General features: G+C 45.1%; 1 protein-coding gene across 1 annotated transcript in view; it reads left to right on the forward strand.

Moving 5' to 3' along the window:
• Positions 1–27471, forward strand: part of TSPAN15 (tetraspanin 15) — an 82842-nt gene that overhangs the window by 27812 nt on the left and 27559 nt on the right. The window contains exons 2-4 of the mRNA XM_082264532.1: positions 4581–4766; positions 18128–18202; positions 20433–20528. Of these exons, the coding sequence (XP_082120658.1) occupies positions 4581–4766; positions 18128–18202; positions 20433–20528 (357 nt within the window). The remainder of the gene's footprint in view (positions 1–4580; positions 4767–18127; positions 18203–20432; positions 20529–27471) is intronic.

The raw sequence follows: 27471 nt of genomic DNA on the forward strand, positions 1-27471 counted from the left end.
TTTGATGACTGTGTCAAAAATGTTGACTTGGAACAACCCCTACTGCACGCACAAACATTGCTGCTGCAAAGTTACAATGTACAGTCTGATCCCCAAGGGGAAGAAGATGGAGGAAATGCTTCCTCTCACCTACAGCAGACTGGTGTCATCCTCCTAGGCCTAGGCAATGTCACTGGACTGGAGACCTGGGACTGGAAGCATCTTTAAAGCTAAACTCCTGGTGGGATCTTTTATTATCCAGCTTTGACCAAAGAAAGTATGCATGTCTTATTTCTGAGGGGCTGCTGGGGATGCTATAAATCACTGTAGCATAAGGTTACCAGTTTTTTTTTTTTTTTTATTAAATCCAGGGACATATTTTTTTTATTGGCAAATGGCACAGGACTGCATAATACACAGTGCTGGGCACAGGACTGCATAATACACAGTGCTGGGCACAGGACTGCATAATACACAGAAGTGCTGGGCACAGGACTGCATAATACACAGAGTGCTGGGCACAGGACTGCATAATACACAGAGTGCTGGGCACGGGACTCCATAATATACAGGAGGGTATTAGGCATACAGGGTTTAGAGGTTTGCTATGCACAGAGGACACTTCTGCCCCCACATCCATAGCTCACCACTGCACCCTTCTCTCACAGATTATCTCTACAGCCACCTCTTGGCTCTTCCCCCACAATAGCTAAACTCTCCATCTCTCCATGCAGCTGCATCAACTCTGAACCCTGCTCCCCCACTGCCCTCACTGGTGTACAAACCTCTGCTCACCTCCCGGTCTCAGCCCTCCTCACAGTCCTATTTTTTGGCTCTGCCTCTCCTCCACAGCAGGAGAGGCAGTGAGATTGTGCAGTGAGATCGTCCAGCAGGGGGCGTCTGCATCTGAGCCACCAGTCTGTTCTCAGCCAGCATGGGATGCCCTGTCTACTTTAAACCGGCCCTGAATCCGGGGACAAAACTGGGGACAGACATGTACCAGTGACAGTGTCCTCAATCCAGGGACTGTCCCCGGTAACCTGGGGACATCTGATTTACCTACTCTAGTAATCAGCGCAAACAACTACAGTTATATAGCACAAAAAGGAGATAGCACTGCTCCAGGTGATAAGTGAAAGCTCGTAGACCAAGATCTGAGGTCCAGTCCGTGGTCCAGTGAACGCATCCAATGAAAAAGAGGAATGACCGCACTTTAAATGCTACAAGATCTTGAATGCAATAAAATACTCCAACAAACAGAATCAAGTAGAGTTCACACCCCTTGAAATTTTCCACATTTTGTCATGTTACAACCAAAAACGTAATTGTATTTTATTGGGATTTTATGTGATACACCAACACAAAGTGGCACATAATTGTGAAGTGGAAGTAAAATGATAAATGGTTTTCAACATTTTTTTACAAATATCTGAGAAGTGTGGGGGGCATTTGTAGAACACCCTTTCACTGTAATTACAGCTGCAAGTCTTTTAGAGAGGGGACAGTTTTGCCCATTCTTCTTCTTTGCAAAATAGCTCAAGCTCTGTCAGATTGGATGGGGAGGGTCTGTGAACAGCAATTTTCAAGTCTTGCCACAGATTCTCAATTGGATTTAAGTCTGGACTTTGACTGGGCCATTCTAACACATGAATATGCTTTGATCTAAACCATTCCTTGATAGCCCTGGCTGTGTGTTTAGGGTCATTGTCCTGCTGGAAGGTGAACCTCCACCCCAGTCTCAAGTCTTTTTTGCAGACTTCAACAGGTTTTCTTCTAAGATTGCCATGTATTTGGCTCCATCCATCTTCCCATCAACTCTGATCAGCTTCCCTGTCCCTACTGAAGAAAAGCATCCCCACAATATGAAGCTGCCACCACCATGTTTCACGGTGGGGATGGTGTGTTTAGGGTGATGTGCAGTGTTAGTTTTCTGCCTCACATAGCATTTTGCTTTTAGGCTAAAAAGTTCAATTTTGGTCTCCTTTGATCAGAGCTCCTTCTTCCACATGTTTGCTGTGTCCCCCACATGGTTTCTCCTAAACTGCAAACAGGACTTCTTATGGCTTTCTTCTTTCCACTCTTCCATAAAGGCCAGATTTGTGGAGTGCACGACTAATGGTTGTCCTGTGGACAGATTCTCCCACCTGGGCTGTGGATCTCTGCAGCTCCTCCAGAGTTACCATGAGCCTCTTGGCTGCTTCTCTGATTAATGCTCTCCTTGCCCGGCCTGTCAGTTTAGGTGGACAGCCATGTCTTTGTAAGTTTGCAGTTGTGCCATACTCTTTCCATTTTCAGATGATGGATTGAACAGTGCTCAGTGAGATGTTTGAAGCTTGGGAGATTTTTTTTTTTTAGAACCTAACCCTGCTTTAAACTTCTCCACAACTTTATCCCTGACCTGTCTGGTGTGTTCCTTGGCCTTCATGATGCTGTTTGTTCACTAAGATTCTCTAAAAAAACCTCCAGGGGCTTCACAGAACAGCTGTATTTATTTTGAGATTAAATTACACACAGATGGACTCTATTTACTAATTGGGTTACTTCTGAAGGCAATTAGTTCCACTAGATTTTAGTTAGGGGTATCAGAGTAAAGGGGCTGAATACAAATGCACGCCACACTTTTCACATATTTATTTGTAAAAAATGTTGAAAACCATTTATCATTTTCCTTCCACTTCACAATTATTTGCCACTTTGTGTCGGTCTATCACATAATATCAAAACCAATAGAATACAGTTAAATTTTTGGTTGTAACATGACAAAATGTGGAAAATGTCAATGGGTATGAATACTTTTTCAAGGCACTGTATGCAATAGAGTTCAGCTTTAAAGTAAGAAATGGGCTGCTGCTGTAGATTGTGACGTATCGGGAATTTATTTGTTGACACTGGTAAAGTTACTAAAAGCTTCACTTTATTCTTTCATAAATAATAAAAGCAGCAAAGTGGAAAGATCCATGGCCACAATTTTCTTTATCTCTGCATCTCCAACATTTCTTCTTTGGTTGGGGTTGGTTGGGGTCTATGTCAAGGACACCGACAACAATGATAAACTGACCAAGACTGCAACATTACTCTTCTCTCTCTAGTGCTGCTCACATGGGCAAAAGATTAGACCTTTTTGAACACGTCATCTCTGAAGGATCTGATCCTTCCCTTTTTTTTTTTTAAGATTTTGTGAAATGTGATTTAATGTTTAAGGTTTTGGTTATGTGACCGCACTGCAGAAGTTACTAAGATATGCTTCATTCAGCTAAAAGGAGTGAGTAAAGGAAACGTGGTGTAAGCTCTAGTTGTAGCTTACAAAGGGCTAAGGATTCTCTTCCTGCCCGTGTAATACCATTGGACCAATTGCCAAGCACCAATGCTGTCACACAGGAGAGTAAGGCCCATTCTCCACCATATCTGGATGCACCAATATTTTTTTATCCTAGGGGCTGAACAGAGCAGAGGGTTAGTTAAAGCAGAGTTCCGGCCACAGAATTGTTTTTTTTTTTTTTAAATACTTCCCAAATAGTGATCCACCGCCCTTCATACATCCGCTAATCTGGTTTTACACAGTTTAATAAGTGATTTGCAATCCTAAAATCTTACTTTAGAAATCGTTTGCTGAGCGCCGCCATCTTTGTTGTTGTGGTCACCCGAAGCCGCAGTATGAAAATGTATGCCCTGGCCCGACTCAGAGCATGATGGTGTTTCCCCCGGTATGTTTTCCCTGGTATCTTTCTGGCATTTTTCTAGGTATCTCCTATGATTTCTTATATATTCCCTAGGTAGTCTCCTAGGTCTTGAACGTATACAGTATTGGACTTTTTTTGCCTCCTGTTCTTGCTATATATAATGTCACAATGCATTGTAATCAACATATTATATCAATATTTTCTTTCTTTTTTCTTTCCCTCCTTATATGCTTGTCTCCTTTTTGTGAAAAATCAAATAAAAATTAATTGAAGAAAATGTATGCCCTGCGTCCTGGTTCTTACTGGATGGGGCAGATGAATGCAGCGCGAAATCTCGCGCATGCCTAGTACTATGCGATCGGCATAGTAAGGGTTTCCATAGGGATGCCTATCTCCGCGTTATTTCCTGTTTCCAAATAACGCGATGAGAGGAGCGGCCGGCCGCCTACGTCACTGCCCATTGCCTCCTGGGAGTGATGAGTAGGGGCTCCCAGGATGCATTGCAGGACAGCAAGTGACGGCGCGGGCCGCGGCCGCAGAGGGAGGATGTGGAAGGAAGGTAAGTATATTTTCTTCTGAAACAAGGTAAGTAAAAAAAAAAAAAAATCGGGAATATCCAATTGTTTTTCAGGTGACACTAAGGAAGCGGATGGCACAAAATCTATTGTGACAATTTTGCGTCCGGAACTCCGCTTTAAGGAATGTTGATTATGTTCTGCTGGAGAGGGTGGCAATAAATAAATCCTGGTTCGCTTTTAGAAGCCAGTGTGTTACTAAAACTTCCATAAGAATAAGAAATAATAGCTGGAATTTGGGAGGGACAAATCCAATATATATTTCAGAAATGATTAGTAAGCACCACTTAAAGTATTCATGCACAAATGCCTTTCCTAACTAACTCTGTGTCTGGTTCCTCCTCAGCTGATCGGTGCTATGGTCCTGGCTATCGGGATATATGCTGAAGTGGAGAGGCAGAAGTACAAAACGCTCCATGGTGCTTTCTTGGCTCCAGCTATTATTCTCATCCTCCTGGGAATAGTCATGTTTGTGGTGTCCTTCATTGGAGTCCTGGCCTCTCTGCGGGACAACCTGTGCCTTCTTCAGGTGGTGAGTATCTCTCTCTGTTCTGTCTCAGTCATGACTCCCAAACGCTGACTCTTTGTTCTATTCATGGCAGCTTCCTATTCGGTGTAATAAAGAGGAACTGAACTCTGGAAGCTGTGCCCACAATCAGGCAAAGGACTAGTTGGTAGTTTTACCTGTGGTCTCCCTGCAGCTGATTGCTTCCCCATTAGTGATTCACAATGCCTTGCTCTGCTCTGTCTCTCCAAATAGGGGTGGCCATCTTGGTAGAGAAAGGACTATGCTTCCTTATGTCAGAGCCTCCAGCAAGGAGAACAGTGAGCACCACAGTGACCTCGCCAATCTCCTGATTAGCAATCATAGATAGATAGCAATCTCATACATTAGATCTCACGCTGCAGATATATCGTTATGAGGGTATAGGTATAAAGGTGTCTAGATACCCTCGTATACCAGGAAGTACACTGCTTTTTCTCAAGGCAAAAGGTACATTTTTCAGGGCATTTTTTCTAGATTCTTATATAACCTGAGAAAAACCTTTTTTGAGTTCAGCTTTATGTGAAAGGAAAACTCCACTTTTTTCATTTAAAAATATATATACAGAATATATAATTGCTACATAAGCCATTTTGTAATTGTTAAAAAGTACCCTTATATTTGATCTGCAAGCACTGTTGCTTCTCTGAAACTGTCAAGTGTTGCTTTCTTCTTTAAACATGGAAACAGGAATTCTGTACGCCATTGATGCCCCCAGAAATCTACTAATTTCCCATTTGTGAGATTGACTCCCTGGCTTTTTTTTTTTTTTTCAGAAGTCTGCATTGAAATACGTATCCAATTGTAGGCTCTGCCTGCAATAGAAGTTTAATTTTTCATGAGATACTACCTTGGGTTTAGCTCACATGGGCTTCAGCTTGTAAAAGAGCAGGGTAAACTGCAAGCTTCATGAAGGTGCAAGTAAGCCTTTTCAAAGCTCTTTCACATCCACCAATATGTCCTAATTTGGCAGCAACAGGTGTTTTTTGCACAGGCTCCTGGCTGACCGCAGCCAGCAATGCTTGTAAATCTGAGAAGCCAACTGCTTTCCAAAGGAAGTGATCTAGTGGCTTTGTTTCCTGGGCTCTGCAATCCCACCTGTGGGTCTGGGACCCACATGGCCAGGGTTGCCTGGTTGAGAGGAGGGAGATCAGTGACCATCTGAGGTGGAGAAGCTGGCGCAGCTCCTCCATTTCTCCTCTCCTCACCTACCTACTTATAGCACCCTCCTAGGTAGGTGCTAGAGCGAGCATCGTTTTTTGGGTTTCCCTGCTTAACAGGGGGACTGTCAGGCAAATCCAAGTACTCTCTGCCTAACAGGGAGCAGTGATCCATTGATAAGGTCTGCTCAGTGTGATCAGATGCTGCTCATGTTGTCTGCCTGTTTCACACTGGTCCAATCCGGGCTGCTGTTGGCAATCTCAGGGCCCCGAACAGCCTACCTGATGCGCCCCCCCCCCCCCCCACCACCACCCAAAAAAATGGCTAAAAATACATGAAAATTATTCTCCTTATTAGCGGATGCAATTACAAAATTACGAGGGGAACAGGAGGGTACAGTACACTGTGGGAGGGGGGCGGTGTGCAGGAAGGTACAGCATGGGGGGGCAGGAGGGTACAGTACAGGGGGAGGGTAAGTCGACATAGTACAGGGGGGCAAAAGGGTACAGTATAGGGGCAGTAATGTATAATACAGATATGGTCTCCTTAAGTGGAGCTGCACAGGGAAGCTGCTGTCACTGGGCTATATCTACAACTGGAATGACCTCTTCTCCTCTACCTTCCCCTCCAGAGTTTCAGGCTCTCTTCTGGCACATTGCAGGGGTTAAGTAAGAACCCTGAGGTGGAGCATCTTACTGCTTGTGTGGGTGGGATGTGTACTGTGCCAATCACATGGGATGAATAGGAGAGAAGAATTAGCAGGGATTGGCGCAGTACACATCCCGCCCACACAAGCAGCAGCAGTCCTTGGGGTTCTTCCTTAGCCCCTGAAAATTGGGGGTGGGGATGGGACTGGGAACCATGGGATAGGAGAGAGGAGGAGGATGGGGAAAAAAAAGGGGGAGTGGGTAGAGGAGAACTGGAGGGAACCTGGGGGATCCTGGTCTGTATAGGGATAAAAAAAAGGAGGATTTGTGCTGGCGTGAGGGAAGTGGGAGGAGAGGCAAATGGATGAGGGTCAAGGGGTCAGGAGAGAGATGGGCATGGGGAATACTGTTGGCTGGTGAGGAATAGCCATAGTATAATAAAAGCCAATGGGCTGGCAGGTGGGCGGTGAGGGAGAGATCTCCATTGACTGACTAGTAACGATTCAGTGTTACAGGGTGTGCACGGTGGGGGATTTTGGCCATTTGCAATGTTTGTGTATGGGACACACACACCCCATGTGAAGGGGAGGGAGAGTGAGCTGGAGGGACTGTTGGGAAAGTGTCAGGAAAAGACTTCCAGCCAGCCGGGGAAGAGGTTGTAAATTGGCAGGGCTGCTAGATGTTGTTAAACCTGCTGGCTGGGAGAAGGTAGTGAGGATTAACAATGATCTGACTGGAAAGCATTGCGACAGGCAGAGACAGATGGATCTGTGTGAGGATGAAAGGGAACGGGACGGAATAGTGGCTGAGGCAGGGGAGAAAGATGCCGTAGTGGGGTAAAAGCACTGAAGACTGCTGGAAATGTGAAAACTAGATAAAGGAACTGACCTGTAATGCAAAAGAGCCAACCAAAACAAGGACACTGCGGGGGAGGAAACTTCAAGGCCCCTCAATGCACCTAGGACCCCTGGGCAGTTCCTAGACGTGCTTGTGCGAAATGACAGCCCTAGCTCTCAGTCCGGACACATCCACTTGCTTTCCTGCAGAGCCTGGCGGGAGAGGAAAGTGCTGGAGCGTCCAGGTACACAGGGTGATCATATGTGGCCCAGACAGGGAAGTGGATCGGTGTGGTGTGGCAAGTACAGAAACGATGCCTTGTGTGTCTCTCCCTCTGGCATTCAGCTGCTGGAGGGAGAAACATACAGGGCATCGTTCCTGTACTTGCCACACCACAACGGTCTGCTTCCCTGTCTGGGCCCCCCTGTGAGCCCGGGTCCCCTACAGGAGGACTAGTGACCCCCCCCCCCCCATCAGCAGCCCTGGGTCCGATGGGAAGGGGCATATTGGACAGTGGAAGGAAACATGACAAATTGGAGCATGGGTGTAGATGCAACCCTGGCCATTGACAGAGGAAGGTGCCTCAAGGCACGCTGGGTGACTGTTTGTTTGTGTTTATGTTTGTGTATATGTATGTATGTATATAGTACAGACCAAAAGTTTGGACACACCTTCTCATTCAAAGAGTTTTCTTTATTTTCATGACTATTTGCCTGGCTACCACAGCATCTTGCAGCAGCATGCTATTCCATCCGGTTTGCGTTTAGTTGGACCATCATTTATTTTTCAACAGGACAATGACCCCAAACACACCTCCAGGCTGTGTAAGGGCTATTTGACCAAGAAGGAGAGTGATGGGTTGCTGCGCCAGATGACCTGGCCTCCACAGTCGCCGGACCTGAACCCAATCCAGATGGTTTGGGGTGAGCTGGACCGCAGAGTGAGGACAAAAGGGCCAACAAGTGCTAAGCATCTCTGGGAACTACTTCAAGACTGTTGGAAGACCATTTCAGGTGACTACCTCTTGAAGTGTGACTCTACAATTTTCATAGTCATGAAAATAAACTATTTGAATGAGAAAGTGTGTCCAAACTTTTGGTCTGTACTGTATATCCGTGATCACGCGGGAGCGCGCCTCGGGGCGCGCGCTCGCTCCCTAGACCCTCACAGGCTAGCGACATAGTACTACGTCGCTCTGCCTGTGAGGAGCTGACTGCCGACGTAAATAGTCATGCGGCAGTCGGCAAGTGGTTAAGAACCCTCGGGTGCAAGCCATCCGGTCCCGGTGATTTATTTATGTTAAGGTTCTCTGGTTTTCTCTGGTTAAGTTCTAAGTCTATCTTCTGTTAGCCATGGCGGTACTTCCTGAGGTGTATTATTTAGTTTAGCATTACAAGCTGGGTTAGTGTAGCCCCCCAATTCTTTAAGACTGAAGAGAAGACATTATTATCACTTTTGCCTTCTCTCTTTCCTCTATGGCCAGATTTCCTTCGTCGTGTTTTATGGGGCCAATGTGTTCTGGCCTCGCTTTCTTACTATTTATATACTTAAAGAATTTCTTGGGGTTTTTTTTTACTCTCTTCCGCTACATGTCTCTTGTGTTCTATTTTAGCTGCCTTGATTTTGCCTTTACATTTCTTATTACACTTTGTAATGCTTGAATGCAGCCAGTGACCCCTCTGCCTTGTATTTTTTGAAGGCCTTTTCTTTAGTATTAATATGCATTTTTATGTTGGAGTTTAGCCACCCAGGGTTTAGTTTTGCGCTTTTAAATTTTATTTCTCTTTGGAATGCAGTGGCCAATCCCTTTGTTTAGTATGCTCTTGAAGCACTCCCATTTTTCCTCCGTGTTCTATGTTCCCAGGGTTCTATCCCATATGATATTTTCTAGCAAAGAGCACAGTTTTGAGAAATTGGCTCTTTTGAAATTCAGTGTCCTTATATTACCCTGTTTCCTATTTCCATGATTAATACTGAAACGAATTGACCTATGGTCACTCTTTCCTAAGTTGTCCTGTATTTCTATATCCGTGAGCAGGTCTGTATTGTTGGTTCAGTAGGTCTAGTACCGCATCCATTCTTGTCGGTGCGTTCACCATCTGACCCATGAAATTGTCTGGCAAAACATTTAGGAACTGCCTGGCCTTGGATGAATGCGTGGTTCCTTCTGCCCAGTCTATATCTGGATAATTAAAGTCTCCCATTATGACATTTCCCATCCTTGCTGCCAATCCCATCTGTGAAAGGAGGTCCGCCTTCCCCTCCTCCCTCTGGTTTGGGGGGCCTATAGCATACGCCCAATATTACCTTCCCCATAGTGCCTTCCCTTTTGAAGTTCTACCCATAGAGATTCTGCCTCATCCATAGCTCCATTATTAATTTCATCCCTCATATTTACCTGTACATTATTCTTAATATACAGACATACCCCCTCCTCCTTTTTTACCTTCTCTATCTCTGCGATAAAGGGAATACCCCTGAATGGTCGCCAGCCAATCATGAGAGCTGTCAAACTAAATCTCTGTAATCCCCATAATATCTGAGTCCTCCTCATACATCAGCAGCTCCAGCTCTCCCATCTTTTTGGCCAGGCTACTAGCATTGGTATACAAACCTCGTAATTTTGACCGGATGCATACTATATCCTCGTTTTGATGTTGTTTTAAGTCTGCTCTTGTGATCTTTCGGCCCAATTCTCCAGGAACCCGAAACCCTCCTTACTACTCCAGCTCCTCAGCCACTTGTTAACATCCCTACTCTCCCGCTGCCTCTCTGGTGTGGCTCGAGGTACAGGTAGTATTTCTGAAAATACTACCTTGGAGGTCCTACTCCTCAACTTGGCTCCTAATTCCCTGAAATCGTTTTTTAGGACTCTCCATCTCCCTCTGCCTATGTCATTGGTACCCACATGTACCATGGCAGCTGGGTCTTCACCAGCCCCACCCGATCCGCGATGTGCCGAACCTAAGCGCCCGGTAAACAACAGACAGTTCGGCGCTCACGGTCTTTGTGACAGATTGCCCTGTCTATCCTTCTAATATTTTTTTATTTTATTATTATTATACAGGATTTATATAGCGCCAACAGTTTGCCCAGCGCTTAACAAAATGAGAGCAGACATTACCGTTACACTACAATTTGGAACAAAAGGAATCAGAGGGCCCTGCTCGTTAGAGCTTACAATCTAAAAGGGAGGGTCAATTGATACAAAAGGCAATAGCTGTGGGGAATGAGCTGATGGAGCAAGTGAAACAGTGTTATTAGTTAGTAGCTGGGTAGGCTTCTTTAAAGAGAAGGGTTTTCAGGGATCGTCTAAAGATGGATAGATTAGGGGACAGTCGGACAGATTGGGGTAGAGAGTTCCAAAGAATGGGAGAAGCTCTGGAGAAATCCTGGAGGCGAGCATGGGAAGATGTGACAAGGGAACTAGAGAGTAGGAGGTCTTGGGTGGACCGAAGAGATCGGCTTGGTTGATATTTTGAGATCAGGTTAGTGATGTAGCTGGGGGCAGAGTTGTGGATGGCTTTGTAAACTATTGTAAGCACTTTGAATTTTATTCGTTGGGTGAGTGGAAGCCAATGTAGGGATTGGCAGAGAGGGTTGGAGGACACTGAACGGTTGGTAAGGTGGATAAGTCTTGCAGCAGCATTCATTATGGATTGAAGGGGGGATAATCTATGTAAGGGTAATCCAATGAGGAGGGAGTTGCAATAGTCGAGGCGAGAGATAACCATATTAGTCTGAAGTAGCAACTAATATTTAGTTGCTACTTCAGACTAACTTGGGCCTAAAATTATCGGTTGGCAGTCTTGTTCTTTTTAGCTCACTACACTACTAAATGGTGACAGAAGAGCTGAAATGCCAATCTATCGGAAACTGCTGTTCTGGTCTTTAACATGACCAAATGCTGGAGCATTACTCAAATGATCTCTGCAGAAAGGGCTTAGCTGGTTGACAGAGCTGGTGTGAACTCTGATTCCCCTCCAGCAGAGATCACGTGATCAATACTTCAGCAGAAGTCTGGATTAGTATTTCTGCAGGAAAGGTAAGAATTTAAGCCCTTCTATTGTTGTATTAGGTGAAAAGGGATAGATTACTACTATCTCCACTTCACACAACGTTAAGTGACACTAAACGCTATTTTAACAAAAAAAAGTGGGTGTATGTGTATATATATAATATAATTTGTATGTAATAAAAGAATTATGGAGTTCTTAACCACTTCAATACAGGGGGCACTTTCACCCGCTTTCGCTGGGGTTTTTTTTTTTTTTTTACAAAAAAAAAAGAGAGACCGAATATTTTGGGGAAAAAGAAAAAAGTTTGTCAGTAAATTTGGTAATTAAGTCATTTTTCCCCTTCACTAATGGACGCTGATGAGGTACGATTGGGGTCACTGATGTGCCCTCTTTTTTTTCTTTACTGTAATCAGGGTACTGATCAGTGCCCTGATTACCTGTCCTGGACTCCCCTTTGAGGAGGAGCCGCTGGTCGGCTCTCCTCGCCACACACTCTGACAGTATGAGGCGAGGAACGCCAATAAACTGCACTGCCTCATTTACCTGTGACCGACTGTGATTGGACACGGCCGATCACATGGGTAAAGAGTCACGTCATTGGCTCTTTACCAAGATCGGGGGTTGCGCCGTGTCTCCCAGAACGAGAGCCGCACTGCTCCGCCACCATTTGACTGTGGGCAGGCGGCAAGTAGTTAAAGTGGAAAAAAACTTGCCTAGGTGGATGCAGCATCGATCCAATGCTCCTTCTAAGACTGCACTCAGTTCTCAGCTTTCAGTTATGAAAGAGCTGGTGACTGTTAGTCAGTGGCTCTCTACTCTGCTGGGCTGTGGAGGGGGGTCACTGAGAAGCTGCGCCAGTTGTGGGTCCAGGCATATGGGTGGATCATGACTGTAAAGTTGGGATCTTTCCAAAATCTGAACTGGCTGAGTGATGTCAGCTGAAAATGGGTAAAAGAGTGCAGAACGAACTGCACTCCTGTGACCCATAGAAGAAGTATTGCCAAAAAAGCTTTGGCCATACTTATCCTTTAACTCGGAGAGGTACGTTTTTTTTTTTTTTGTATTGTTTTTAGCCTCTTCCAGACCTCCAAATTCCTTTTTTCTTTCGTTCATTGATGGACACAGCTCCTAATTCTTCTTAACCATTGGGTTATACTGCCTCCTACAGGAGTAGGACACTAGGCAGGAAAAAGCTTGACTACGCCTATGGGCAGTCCCAGAGGGTATACACTCAGCTATAGGCACTCAGTTTTTTTTTTTTTTTTCTGCCTATTGCTGGGATCTCTGGTTCTGACAATTTTTTTTTTTTTTTTTTCCTTTTTTGTTCCTGTGAGAATCTACTATCAACTGCCAGACTGGGTGAAAAACTGGATAATCTATAGCCAGCGAGTGCGCGCAGGCCTCAGCTCTGCGCTAGTTCGGCTACAACATAGCCCCACTGGACGGGGGCTGGCCTGCAAGTTAAAGGTCTCGCGAGGGCACATACGACCTGGCTTGGGTGCCTACCTTGGAAAGGGTTGGCACTGTGGGGGCGGTTTAAATTTAATGGCAACCATGCCACCATTATTTTTAATGCTGCGGGATCATATGGATACACTACATGCGTGTCTGCGTCACGGTGGGCGGCCCCCTTTTGGGGGGCTATTGCCATTTGTGCGAGCCTCTGTGGAGGGGCTTGGAGGGCTACCCCCCCCCCCTCCCACTTGTTTTTTTTTTTTTTGTGGGGTCCAGTTGGTGATCCATTCGTGGACCCTGGGTCGGTGTTCCCCTTGCGGGATTGCAGTTGGTGGCCTTCCCCTGATTATGTTTTTCCGGGTGTCCTTAGTATATAGTGTCCACCGCTCTCCCCTGCCTCATCTGTCGATCAGATCATAGATAAAGATCAGAAATAAAGCTGCCTTAATTCCGGTTAAGGAGTCCTTGGCCTTTATGGATACGGTTGATAGGAGAGCAGAGGCTCTGGCCTGCCATATGTTTCACAATGGCTGGTTCAGCTTAGGCCGGTAGTTACTATTGCCCTGGTGTTGCAAACGCTGACGAGTGGGCTAAACTTTAACGCTGGGACCTGGAGGGGAAACTGCTTCCCCCCCCCCCCCGCCGCCTTTGCAGAGTTGGGGGATCAGTTGATCCAGGGGCTACGCTTTATCTGTGATGCCTCTTTGGATGCGGCTCCTTTTTGATTTTAGGCTTTCTGTATCAGCAGTGGTCCATAGGCGTCTATCAGCCAGATAAATGCTGGTTTGCGGACCAGACTTCTAAGAAGGCCTTATCTGATGGGAGCTTCTTTGGATGAGAAATTTAAGGGTCTCATGAGGGGGGGGGAAGGGTTCTCCTCTTCTTCCACAGGCTACCGAGGGCAAGGAGCCCCGTCGTAGACGTGGGCCTTTCTTCTCGGCTCATAAGAGGCTTTTTTCGCCCATCAAGGGATAAAAGTCCTTCAGGGCCTCCCCCCAGAAGCTCCAAGAGGGCCTGATCTGGCAAGCCATGAGGGGCTCTTCTAGACCTGCAGACAAGGATTCCTCTGCATAAAGAGGCGCCCTCACCTGTATCTGTGTGGAGGGAAGTCTTCACTGATTTCTGGATCTGAGGACCTCTCTGGTACAGGCAAGGTGGGTCCACAAAGTCATTCTGTCTGGCTACAAGATCGAGTTTTGGTCTTTTCCTCAGGTTCTTTCCTTCCAACCTGAACTTGTCCCCAGATCGCTTACATGGTCACTTTGGGGCAATGCAAGACTTGTTACTTCATGGGGTGATTGATCCGGCTTCGGAAAGTTTTCAGGGGTTTTACTCAAACCGGTTTACAGTTCCCTGGAAGGAAGGCAAGGTACTGTATGTCCAAATCTGGACCTCAAGCCGTTAAACTGCTTTGTGCGGGTACAGAAGTTCTGAATGGAGTTCATTCACACGGTAGTGGTGTCCCTACATCTGGGGGATTTTCTCGCTTCTATTGACATCAAGGACGCCTACCTTCACATTCCAATATATGCCGGTCACCAGTGCTTCCTCCGCATTGCAGTGGGTGAGGAGCATTGTGCTGTACTGGGCGGTTGTCACCACAGATGCCAGCCTGTCTGGGTGGGGAGGCGTCCTTGGCACCGCTTGTGCTCAGGGGGTCTGAACTTGGAAAGAGTCCAGGCTGTCAATCAGTGTACTGGAACTCAGAGCGATCAGACTTTGTCTGGATCATTGGACAATTCGTCTTCAGGGGTGTCCGGTATGAATTCAATTGGACAATGCCACGGCCGTGGCCTATGTCAATCACCATAGGGGCACAAGAAGTGTCCTTGCCGAACAGGAAGTAGCCGGCATTCTAAGGTGGGCAGAATGATAGTTCCAGCCCTCTCTGCTGTACACATTCCATGGAAGGTACAGAGGTTTGTGGCATGGTCTCGGGATCCTCGGGCCGATGCCGCAGGTGCATTAGTGGCTCTTTGGCGTCAGTATTGTCTGATTTATGCCTTTCCCTCTCTCAAACTTCAGGCAAGGCTCCTGAGCAGGATCGAGGCAGCAAGGGAATTGCGGTCTTTCTGGTGCCTCCAGACTGGCCTTGGCGGTCTTATGTCGATCTGGTACGGATGGTCGTTGATGCTCCTTGGAGACTTCCTCTCAGGGTAGATCTGCTGTCTCAATGACCAGTCTTCCATCCTGCTTTACAGTCACTGGTTTGAATGGCTTGGCTGTTAAAAGCCAGGTGCTGAAGGATAGAGGTTTGTCTGAATCGGTGATTCCTAGGTTGTTAAAGATTAGAAAATCTACCTCCTAGGAAGTTCTACCATCGTATTTGGAAGACGTACCTTGCATGGTGTGTCTTTTGTGGTTCTCCCTCGCTCCTTTTCGGTGTCTCGGAGCTTGGCTTTCCTCCAATGGGAGGGTTGAGCAGCACCTGGCCTTGAGTACCATCAAGGGCCAGGTTGCGGCCTTGGTAGTTTTCTTTCAACGTCCATTGGCCACACTTTCCTTGATGTGTACCTTTTTTTTTTTTTTTTATCCAGGGAGCTCGACACTTTGTTCCTCCAGTGCCGTCTCCATTACCGCTGTGGGTCCTCAAATTGGTGCTGTCAGTTATCCAGGAATCTCTCTTCGAATATATTGGGAGGTTCCCCTGCTTCTGTTGTCCCAGAAGGTGCCCTTTTTGGTGGCGATTACTTCTGCGTGCAGGGTGTCAGAGCAGGCAGCATTGTCTTGCCGTTCACCTTACCTGTTAGTTTACAAAGGTGGTTCTTCGTCCCTGTCCATTGTTCCTTCCAAAGGTCGTCTCTGATTTCCATTTGAATGAAGACATTGTGTTGCCTTCCCTATGTCCCAGGCCTAAACATGCTGAGGAAATTGCTCTGTATTACCTGGATTTGGTTCAGGCAATCGGGGTGTACCTGGCAGCTACGGCGTCTTTTAGGAAGTCAGACTCGCTATTTGTACTCTCGGTTGGACCTCGAAAAGGGTTGGCCATTTTTGCTGCAAACCTTTCCAGATGGATCAGACCGTCATTCAGGCCTATTCAAGTTAGGGGTCATGTTCCTCCTTTCCTTGTTAAGGCACTCTACTCGGGCGCTTAGTGCCTCCTGGACCTTCTGTCATCAGGCATCCGTAATGCAGGTTTGCAAGGCGGCCATCTAGTCGTCTGTGCACACTTTTACAAAATGTTCTAAAGTGGATGTGTATGCATCTGCGGATGCTTCTTTTGGCCACAAGTTTTTGCAGGCTGCTGTTTAGAGGACCTGGTCCTCTGAGGGTATATTTTTTTTTTTTTTTTTCAGGTGAGCTCCAGTTGTTTTGGTTGAGCTCCATGTTACCTGGTTGGCTATGTTTTTTTTTTTTTTTTTTTTTTCTGCTGTTTTCCCACCCCTCATATTTAACACTGCTATAGTACTGGATGGACTCACTGCATGTAGGAAAGTAGTCATCCTTTCCTGCTCCTTCCTAAAATGGACTATAGGATATGTAGTGTGCATGGAGCAGTGCACATGACCTCAACTAACATGCAGGGCTTTTTTTTCAAATTAATGTAAGTGAAGTGGGAAAAGGTGAGGTTCTGGAGATCATAGAGAACGTTACAAGAGGGCAGCAAAAAACACAGTAAGGCCCCTTTCACACAGGTGTTCCGTATGTCCGTATATCACCCCATCCGTTTGCGGGTAATATACGGATATAATGCATGTCAATGGGATTGCGGATGACCATCTGCTGACATCCGATTTGCGTCCTTTCAGTTCTGTTCCGTTTTTTGGAACAGAACCCTGTTTTTTCTTCCGGTTTAAAAAAACCTAAAGGACGCAAAAGCGGATGTCAGCGGTGTCATCCGCTGACATCCGCAATCACATAGACATACATTATGTCCGTATATCATCCGCAAACGGATGGGATGATATGCGGACATACGGACCGGATGACACAAATGTCATCCGTGTCTGTGAAAAAAAAGTGCAGGAGCGGATCGCAATACGGTCCGCTCCGTGTGAAAGGGGCCTAAAACAATCTCGTGGATAATGGTCAATTGCTAGTATAATCAAATGACATTACAGTAGCAAGAGAGTACACCTTGCTTGCTATGAATCATTACAACCGCTGTTGTTGATCTTTTGTCATGTGACCTAATGCCTAGACAGCCTTGATCTCTAGCTATTGGGAACATTGTGGAACTTCTATTTTATTAAAGTGATTGTAGAGGTTCATTTAAAAAAAAAAAAAAAAAAATGTTCTACTTCCTTGCTCTGTGCAAGGGTTTTGCTTTTTCTGTGGTGCCCCAATGTCGCTCCTGGCTTCTCCTTTTCGTCGGGTGCCCCCATGGAGAGCCGCTTTTTCATGGGGGCACCTGTGCGGGCACACTCCTGAGTCCTGCTGCGGTGTCTATTGATGCAGACAGCAAGACTCGGCCCCGCCCCCGGCTCCTGTGTCACTGGAATTGATTGACAGCAGTGGGAGCCAATGGCTCCTGCCGCCATCAATCTATCCAATGAGGACCCAAGACAGTGGCTGGAGCTGCTGGGCTCATGCTCGTCACTGGAATGTTTGGGTTCAGGTAAGAAAAGGGGGGGGGGAGGGGTCTGGGGGGCAGCTGAAGCAGAAACGGTTTTTCGCCTTAAGGTGAAAAACTGAGACTTTACAACTCCTTTAAAGACTACAGAGAGTTTGACAGACCTGTAATTAGATTACAGTCTCTTTTTAAAATGAACAAAATGTAAGCAGCTGCTGAAATCTGTTAAATTTTATGATTAATCAGACAGGCCCTATTATTACTACATGTAGATGTATTAAAAGGAGACTGTTCTATCAAATTGTAACATGTGGTCAGCTTATCTGTGGTGACATTCGGATGTTCTAAAAGTTTGTATAATTTATTTGGGAGTGTTTGTTCACAAAGGCGAGTTGAAATCTACATAATTGTGAGCCATCTATAATCTGAAAGCAGCCACTGAGTTTTACCAGGATGGAGACTCCTTTATCCTATATTTCTGGTTATTGTAGAATAAAAGGGTTATTTGCACTGACGGGAATATTTCTTCGCACTCACACAGGCTTTTCTGTTGTCTTCACCAGAAATAAACCGTAACTGTCACTCTGGGTCAGTCCCCAAGACAATTGGGGTTTTCCATGTCTGGAAAGCCCCATCTATTATACTATACACACTTGGGGTGTTTTTTTGTTTTTCTAACTTTTTTTTTTTTTTTTTTCTTCTTTCTGTCGACAGTTCATGTACACACTGGGGGTCTGCCTTCTCCTGGAGCTCACCGGCGGGGTCATTGCTCTGGTATTTAGAAACCAGGTAAGACATTACCTTTCTAAAAGCTGACGTTTAATCCTACCTATATTTTACCTTCCCTTGCTTCCCCAAAACCCCATCAATATGCCATTTAAAACTTTTTCATTCACTTTTTTTTAATTTTTTTTTTTTTTTTTTTTTTTTATTACAAACATTTAAGTTCCAGTGATGTCATTGCTAGATCTGTGCTTCTCTAGGCAAGGCAGGTAGACCATGGCTGGTGAAAGGGGTTGGCAGGGTGTTGTACATAGCTTTCTGGAAACATCACAGCACCCTACCTTAGTTCTCCCCTCAAGAGTCCTCCACTCTAATGTAAAGAGTGACCTGGCTCTTGGGTGAAATTTATGCAAAAATCAAAATGCCTTGATAGGTGGATATCTGTTTTAAGATTGGGAGTTCCTAGGAAGGCTGCATTTGTGTGCAGACCACTCCTAACTAATGCCCATATGTAATGCTCTAGGTCAGTGTTCAACCTTTTTTCAGTCGGGCGCCCTTGAAAAGTATTTTCAGTCTTGAGGCACCCCTGTCCAAGGCTCGGCTCCCGTTACTGTGTCGCAAAATCGCGCTCGTTCCTGACACAGACAAATGCTATTCTCTTTAGGCGTGTCATTAATTCTTAATGGTACCCCACACATGGGAAAACATGGGGTGCTTTTGGTGCGGCCCAATTTAAAAAAAAAAAGCGGGACTTCTTTCCCTGCATATAGGCAGGTAGGGAAGCCCATTGAAATGAATGGGATGCCCTACACGTAGCAAGCAGCCACACAGATGTGAACTAAGGGCTTGTTCATATGTCAGGTTGGAGGGGTGTTAAAACCGCATGGTTGAGCTGTTTTTACCACCCCCAGCATTTCCCCCTTTAGCTGCAGAGGCAGCAGCTGGGAATGTACACATGCTGTGGCTGCAGTTGGAGGTATACCCAGGATGAATGGGGCTGCACTGCAACCACCACGCAACTGTGCACATTGCATGGATTCTGTGTGGTAATGCTGCATTTTACAGGCTTAAAACAGGTGTTCAGGAGGCAACATACTGCCTCTTTATCACCTGTTAAATGCTTTTGAAAAGCGATCTGAACATGAATTGCTTTTCAGAGTAACAGCAGTCCTTGCTGCTATCAAAAACAAGCCCTACAAAAGCAGTTCTGATGGTGCAGGAATAGGGGGTCAGGATTAAAGGGGGATATAAAATATATATATCTCTATATCTCCTTTTAAAACGTTCTAGCACAGTACCTTTCTCATTTAGCCTGGTACTGCACTGTAGAGGGAAGCAGAGAGCACAGCACACTCCTCCTCCCTTTACTTTCACTTTTGAGACTGACGGAGCTCTCCATCAGTGCCAATATACAGTTCGGCGGGAGATTGGGCTCATCTAACAGCCCTTCTCTGCCATGATCTCGCGGCACACTGGTTGAGAAAGGCTGCTCTAGGTAATGCCCAGATGTACTCCATTAAAAAAAGGGGGGAGTGGGAGGACTGGGTCAGTAAGGCCAAGGAAGAAAGCACTGGATGATACTGGACGTCCTCCAGCCAGGAAAAGGCAATATATGACTTGCTGCAGCTTCTAATGCATAGTGTGATGTCAGAGTAAAGCTAGTTATACATTGATCGAAATTCAGCAGGGGCTGGACAAATTTTCAATCCATCTATGGCTGTTCCCATTCGAGAGCAGTCGATCTAAGGACCAACTGCTCTCAAATGGTAATGGTGGAAAATGTTGCTTCAATCAGCACATCAGCGCTGATCAATGTATTCTGACAGCGGGGGATTCTCTGCTGTCAGAATACAACAGTGTTGCTTGGAGGTTTACTCCATCTATGTTGGGAGTGCTGCCTGTCTGCTGGTCATCTCTTTCCAAAACTTCCTGGATTCCCTGCATGCTTTGCAGCTTCTCCTCTGCTGTTTTACTAAGGACTATATATCCCATGGTACCTTGCTGCCTGCATGCAGTGATTCCTGTACTGACTCCGCATCAGTGGAGTGGGGATCTTCACAAAGTAAGTTTATCTGAACAATCTTGAAGTTTGTAATTAGGAGCAAGCTAGAAATGATTGAAATACAATGTTGAAATGAGTATATGGCTTTACATTTTGATCATCGATTATACTTGACTTGCTGCTCATTTTTCATTTGTTGCTCTTTGGTGCAGTTCTTGCCTCCCATAAAAGCATTACCTTATGCCTTTCCCATCTTATAACTACTGAATATGTGACCTGTTCCCTCTCTCCCAGACCATGGATCTCCTGAACCGCAACATTCGTCGCGGAATACGGAATTACTACGACGATCTCGACTTCAAAAATATCATGGACTTTGTACAGAAGCAGGTGAGAATTGGCATGCACTGTACCCTTGATGAAGAAGTTTGAGAGGACTCCAGTAATGATCCATTAGTAAAGCTGCAGCACTGTTGGGCAGAAAAGCTAACGTTCTACCAAGATTGCATTATTAAGTAATGGGTGAGGTGATAAACACCCCTACACTTGCGCAAGGATTGTGTTTAAAACCAAGTGATTAAATTAATATATTGTAGCAGCACGTCATAAAGCATAAAAACGTTCCAAATGAACCAAAACGTGGTTGACCGCGCTTACAGTGAATAATGCAAATTACAAACAGCAAAAACCATTATTTAAAAATGATAAGGTGTATAAAGTGAAACCGCAGTCCCAAAATTAAATGTTCGATCTCTTCCAGGATCTTTTAGGCTAACCAATCACCAGTGAGCTTGTGAGTTCCTCTCCATCGACATTCATATGCACAAGCCACTCACCAGGTTATGACCCCCATTACAGGAAATCAGTCAAAGCAAAATGAATGCTCCATAAGCCTTCAGGGAGATCCTATCCGTGCAGGTGTGCAAGCCCGAGGAAATGCATAAATGAAGAAAAAGATAGGCTTCACCTAGCGTATTATGTCCAAAAGATTTAATAAAGCAATTCAAATTTACACTTATGATAGGTGAACGTTCACAAGCATTTAAAATGGGGGACGCTACTTTGTGCTCCACCTGCGTTCCAGATAGCGGAAGGGACGTCATCAGGGGTCACATGATCGTATACGTCACTTCAGCATTGTTTTTATACACAACCGCTCTGTAATTGTCCAATCCCATGTAATCCTTTTGGCCCAATCAATGGTGACACGTACAAATACGCTATATGTGCTTACCACATATGGCTCTAATTATTAAGCCACATAGTAGTAGTTATTGTTAGGGCTTGCCACGTATGGCTCTATTGTGTCATACACCAATCATTGTGCCACATATAACTCTATTTAGTAGTTTACATATTAGTTTAAGTTGGGAACTCAAATGTGTATAATTAAGGGCTGTAATTAATCGAAGACCCCCAAGTGGTGAAAAATGGTACTTCACCCAGACCGTTGTCATCCAATTCTACTAACCGCAAATGACAGCCAACTAATTAATTTACCCTCTAATGGTTAGGTTATGTATTAGCATATCACCACAAACCCAAAAACCATCCCATGGGAATGACTCTAACTAGACTATTTCACAATATGGAAATACATAATATATCAAACCATTTAAATCAACATCTATATTCATACCCATAGGGTGCACTGCATTAATCTCAAAAATCCATTCTGTTTCATTTTTGGACACCACCTGAGTCATATTGCCCCCCCCCCCCCCCAATGTTGCTCAATCCTATCGATCCCACAAAAATTCATAAGGCTGGAGTCTATATCATGATGAATCCTAAAGTGATTAGATAGACTGTTTTGGAAATCCCTTAAATATGATATTTACATGCTCACCAGTCCTAATCCCTAAATTCCTGGTTGTGCGACCAATATACTGTAACCCACATGGACAGGTGATCAGGTAAGTTACATGAGTAGACTGGCATGTAATAAATTTCTTTATCTTATAAGTTTTCCCTGTACTACTGGACTCAAAAGAAATTACCTTCCTAGCTTTTTTTCATGGTCCTACAAGCCTTACATCTTTTTTGGTAAAAAAAAATCCCGTCTGGTCTAGAAATGTCATTTTTTTTTTTTTCTTTGGTGGGTCAGAAATATTAGGAGCTAAATTGTTTCTCAAATTATCAGCCTTGCGAAATATAAATCATGTGTGTTTTTTGGTAAAACACTATTCAGGGTTTTGTCTCATTAGAATTGGCCCATGTTTACAAATGATATGTTCAAATGATTTATAGTCGCGATTAAAATTGGTGAGAATAGGCAATTCTCCTATATTACTCGCCCCTTTGGGCATATTAACTAACAGCTCCTTTCTATCCATACTTTTAACCTTGTTTTGAATGGACACCAGGGTGTTGTGGTCATGGCCTTTTTTCTTTAAACCTGTTCATAAGTTTTTTTTAATTGCCCAACATAATCCTCTCTACGTTTACAGTTTCGCCTAATACACATCAACTGGCCTTTTGGTATAACCCCCCCCCAGCCATTTGGGATGGTGGCAACAAGCAGTGAGAATATATTTATTCCTGTTGGTCTCTTTAAAGAAAGCTTGTATCAATAAATCCACCCTGTTTGTCCAGGGACGAGGTCTAAAAAATGAACACTGTTTGTCCCAATTTTCTGTAAACTTGAGACTGTATATGTTGTTATTAATCTTCTCTATGAAGTGGATCAGACTCTCTCTGTTTTCCTCCCACTGGCTCAACAATAAATTTGCAGCACTGGGCGCATATTTTGCACCCATTGCTACACCCTTTATTTGTTTCAAATAGGAGCCATTATGCCAAAAAATTATTGGCCATGGCCAGCTCTACAGCTGTTATCAAAAATTATTTTTGTTTAGTCCTAAGGCCCGATTTAGTGTCTAAAGCACTTTTTGTGGTTGCTAACACATTCTGCTGTCCTAGGCTGGTGTACAATGACTCTACGTCAAGTGACCAATAAGGTATTTTCACTAACCGGTATACCCTCTAAAATGATGAGATGCTTACTATCCCGTAGGAAGGAGGGGTATTCCTGTACCCAATGGCTGCAAAAAAGTTAACATGTTCTCCTATCCTTGAGAAAACTGAGTTAATACTGTTAATAATGGGCCTATTGGGGGGGGGGGGGTTGTTTTGATATGTATTTTCGGTTTTATATATATATATATATATATATATATATATATATATATATATATATATATAGTGGGTACGGAAAGTATTCAGACCCCCTTAAATGTTTCACTCTTTGTTATATTGCAGCCATTTGCTAAAATCATTTAAGTTCATTCTTCTTCCTCATGAATGTACACATAGCACCCCATACTGACAGAAAAACACAGAATTGTTGACATTGTTGCAGATTTATTAAAAAAGAAAAACTGAAATATCACATGGTCCTAAGTATTCAGACCCTTTGCTCAATATTTAGTAGAAGCCCCCTTTTGATCTAATACAGCCAGGAGTCTTTTTGGGAAAGATGCAACAAGTCTTTCACACCTGGATTTGGGGATCCTCTGCCATTCCTCCTTGCAGATCCTCTCCAGTTCTGTCAGGTTGGATGGTAAACATTGGTGGACAGCCATTTTTTGGTCTCTCCAGAGATGCTCAATTGGGTTTAAGTCAGGGCTCTGGCTGGGCCATTCAAGAACAGTCACGGAGTTGTTGTGAAGCCACTCCTTCGTTATTTTAGCTGTGTGCTTAGGGTCATTGTCTTGTTGGAAGGTAAACCTTCGGCCCAGTCTGAGGTCCAGAGCACTCTGGAGAAGGTTTTTGTCCAGGATATCCCTGTACTTGGCCGCATTCATCTTTCCCTCGATTGCAACCAGTCGTCCTGTCCCTGCAGCTGAAAAACACCCCCACAGCATGATGCTGCCACCACCATGCTTCACTGTTGGGACTGTATTGGACAGGTGATGAGCAATGCCTGGTTTTCTCCACACATACCGCTTAGAATTAAGGCCAAAAAGTTCTATTTTGGTCTCATCAGACCAGAGAATCTTATTTCTCACCATCTTGGAGTCCTTCAGGTGTTTTTTTTTAGCAAACTCCATGCGGGCTTTCATGTGTCTTACACTGAGGAGAGGCTTCCGTCGGGCCACTCTGCCATAAAGCCCCGACTGGTGGAGGGCTGCAGTGATGGTTGACTTTCTACAACTTTCTCCCATCTCCTGACTGCATCTCTGGAGCTCAGCCACAGCGATCTTTGGGTTCTTCTTTACCTCTCTCACCAAGGCTCTTCTCCCCCGATAGCTCAGTTTGGCCGGACGGTCAGCTCTAGGAAGGGTTCTGGTCGTCCCAGACGTCTTCCATTTGAGGATTATGGAGGCCACTGTGCTCTTAGGAACCTTAAGTGCAGCCGAAATCTTTTTGTAACCTTGGCCAGATCTGTGCCTTGCCACAATTCTGTCTCTGAGCTCTTCAGGCAGTTCCTTTTGACCTCATGATTCTCATTTGCTCTGACATGCATTGTGATCTGGAAGGTCTTATATAGACAGGTGTGTGGCTTTCCTAATCAAGTCCAATCAGTATAATCAAACACAGCTGGACTCAAATGAAGGTGTAGAACCATCTCAAGGATGATCAGAAGAAATGGAAAGCACCGGAGTTAAATATATGAATGTCACAGCAAAGGGTCTGAATACTTAGGACCATGTGATATTTCAGTTTTTTTCTTTTTTAATAAATCTGCAACAATGTCAACAATTCTGTGTTTTTCTGTCAGTATGGGGTGCTATGTGTACATTCATGAGGAAGAAGAATGAACTTAAATGATTTTAGCAAATGGCTGCAATATAACAAAGGGTGAAAAATTTAAGGGGGTCTGAATACTTTCCGTACCCACTGTAAATAACAGGTAATCTGGGAGCATCAGGCACAAGGTATCTAGCTTCTTTCTTGGACAATACACCTTCCTCATATGCCATTTTAACATACTTTTTCATTTTGATCTTAATAAATTATTTAAGTTTCCCTTTAACTTTTTATATGTATTATGGTCGCCTACTAGCCTGTCCAATTCCTTATTATAATCGGTTATTAAGAACCACAATACTCCCTCCCTTATCAGCCATCCTTATGACTATTTCTCTATCGCTCATTGACAGACGTAGTCTTCTTGATTCTCAAGAGCTGGGTTATGTTGTCTCCGCAGGAGTAGGACTAGGCAGAATGACAAAACGTTCTGGCTCCACCCTAGGGGGCAGTCCCTGAGGGTATATCCTCCCTCTCTCTGCTACAGGGAATCAGTTTTTTTCTGTCTAGTCAGGAGTAAGGACCTAAGCTCCTTGCTGGGATCTTTTGGTCCTGGCAAGACTTTTTTTCTTTAAGAAAAAGACATTTTTTAGGTAGTTTTCTCCAGTGTTTTTTCCTGTGAGATCTTCAAGCAAAAATGCCGGACTGGGCGACACTTGTGGTCACCCCAGCCGGCCTACGAGCGCGTGCAGACCAGGCATTGCGCTTGGTCGGCCGCGACATATTCAAGTAAGTATGCGGGGCCGGGCGACGGGCTGGATGTGAGATCCAGTGGTCACCCCGGTTTCTGCCTAAAAGGCGCGTGCAGACCAGTGCGCTGAGTCGGCCGCGACGGAGTCCCAGTAAAGGGACTGACTTTGCGAGTTAAAGCTCGCTTGGACGCCAGGACCAGAGAGTCGAGGCGTCCACAAACCCCCACCCCGGTGGAGAGGGTATTATGAAGAGAGGGTGCCTGTCGGTTCGGTATGGTGAGTAAAACGTTCCCTTTTTTTCCTCATTTATGAGGCAGTATATATTATGGGCCCCTCCATATATGGTCAGTATATATCTGACACTTACAAGTCCCCCTTGTAATACAGCATGTGTTTGTGGGAAGTGGACTTGGTTCAAGAGCTAACACTCTACCCAGCAGACTGTAACATTACAGCAGACATAGGAGGTATAATCCTACCTTATGTGCAGTGTATCTCTGTAGATCCATATGTCACCTCTCAGCAGAGTGCAGGTGGATGTGCTGGGAAGACGATATCGGCGGTCCGCCGCCATTTTGCCGTAGACCGAATACATATATGTCCTCAGGTCACGCCGGCCGCCATGTTTTTGGAGTCTTATGTCTCTTCTATGGGGGCGGCCATGTTTTGTGAGCCCAGCTTCCTCGTGGAGGGCTGGGAACGCCGGAAGGCGTACACAGGGGGCGGAGCCACGCCTTCTGCCCGGGAAAAAGCAAACAGCTCCTTCCAGTCTGTGTAAGACAGACGCTGGCTGCAGTTTGTTGGAAACTGCACTGCATCGGTTGGTGAGCCTTGGGGGTCCCTCTCTCTCTCTCTCTGGGATCGAGAAGCAGGTACTCTGAGGGGCGCTATTGCGCTAGGGGGAGACACACAAAAAAAAAAAAAAAAAGTTTTTTTTTGTTTATTGCTGGCAAAGTGTCCTGTATTAACATGGACCCTGCCACTCATGTATCTCCTCCGGATCCCCTCGAGGGGTCTGCGGGATCCTCCAGCACCCCATTGACAATTGAATCTTTGTCAGCTATTATGGAAACTTTTGTGTCCCGGTTGGAAGTGGCTTGTCAGGGACAGGGCGCAAGAAAGCGACCCCCGCCTAACCCCTTATTATCTGAAACCTCGGATTCAGACTCTAAGCCTATTTCTGCAGTTGCAGGTACTTCATCTGGTATTGGTGTCTCGGGTCCTGTCTCTTCAGACAGTGAGGAGGATGTTTCGGCATCCGCCATAGCCCGAGAGGAAGCGTTGGTAAACGCACTCATTGTATCTGTTCAAGAGACTTTAAGGTTACAGGGTATTCCGTCAGAAATAGCTGAAACTGAGATCCCTTTTGGGACTAAAAAGCGCATCAAAGTGGCAAAGGTTTTTCCATTGCCCAAATGTTTTGGCAATCCAATCGATGAAGAATGGCGTCTGCCAAAACGCACTTTTAATATTTCCAAACGCATTGACAGGCGTTATCCGTTTGAGGAAACCCTTATTAAGAAATGGACAGAACCACCTGTGGTGGATTCACCAATTGCTAGATTGAATAAAGCCACGGTTATTCCTTTAGAAGACGCTCCGTCTTTTAAAGATCCAGTGGATCGCAAGATAGAAGCTATGTCTCGCACCATGTTTTCCTTGATTGGATCAGCTTTCAGGCCAATAATTGCTATTGGTCTGGTTTCGCAGGCTGTAACTGAATGGACCAAGTGGTTACGCCGGGACTTAGAAGAAGTCCCTCAGGCGGTATCAGATTTGTTGGAACAAATGATACAGGGGTTACAGTTTGTATGTGATGCGGCGTTAGACGCCACTCCATTAATGGCGCGAGCATCAGTCTCAGCAGTGGTTCTCAGGCGTACACTGTG

The sequence above is a fragment of the Pelophylax lessonae genome, assembly GCF_965119305.1.
Source record: "Pelophylax lessonae genome assembly, chromosome: 7".
Taxonomy (NCBI): Eukaryota; Metazoa; Chordata; class Amphibia; order Anura; family Ranidae; genus Pelophylax; species Pelophylax lessonae.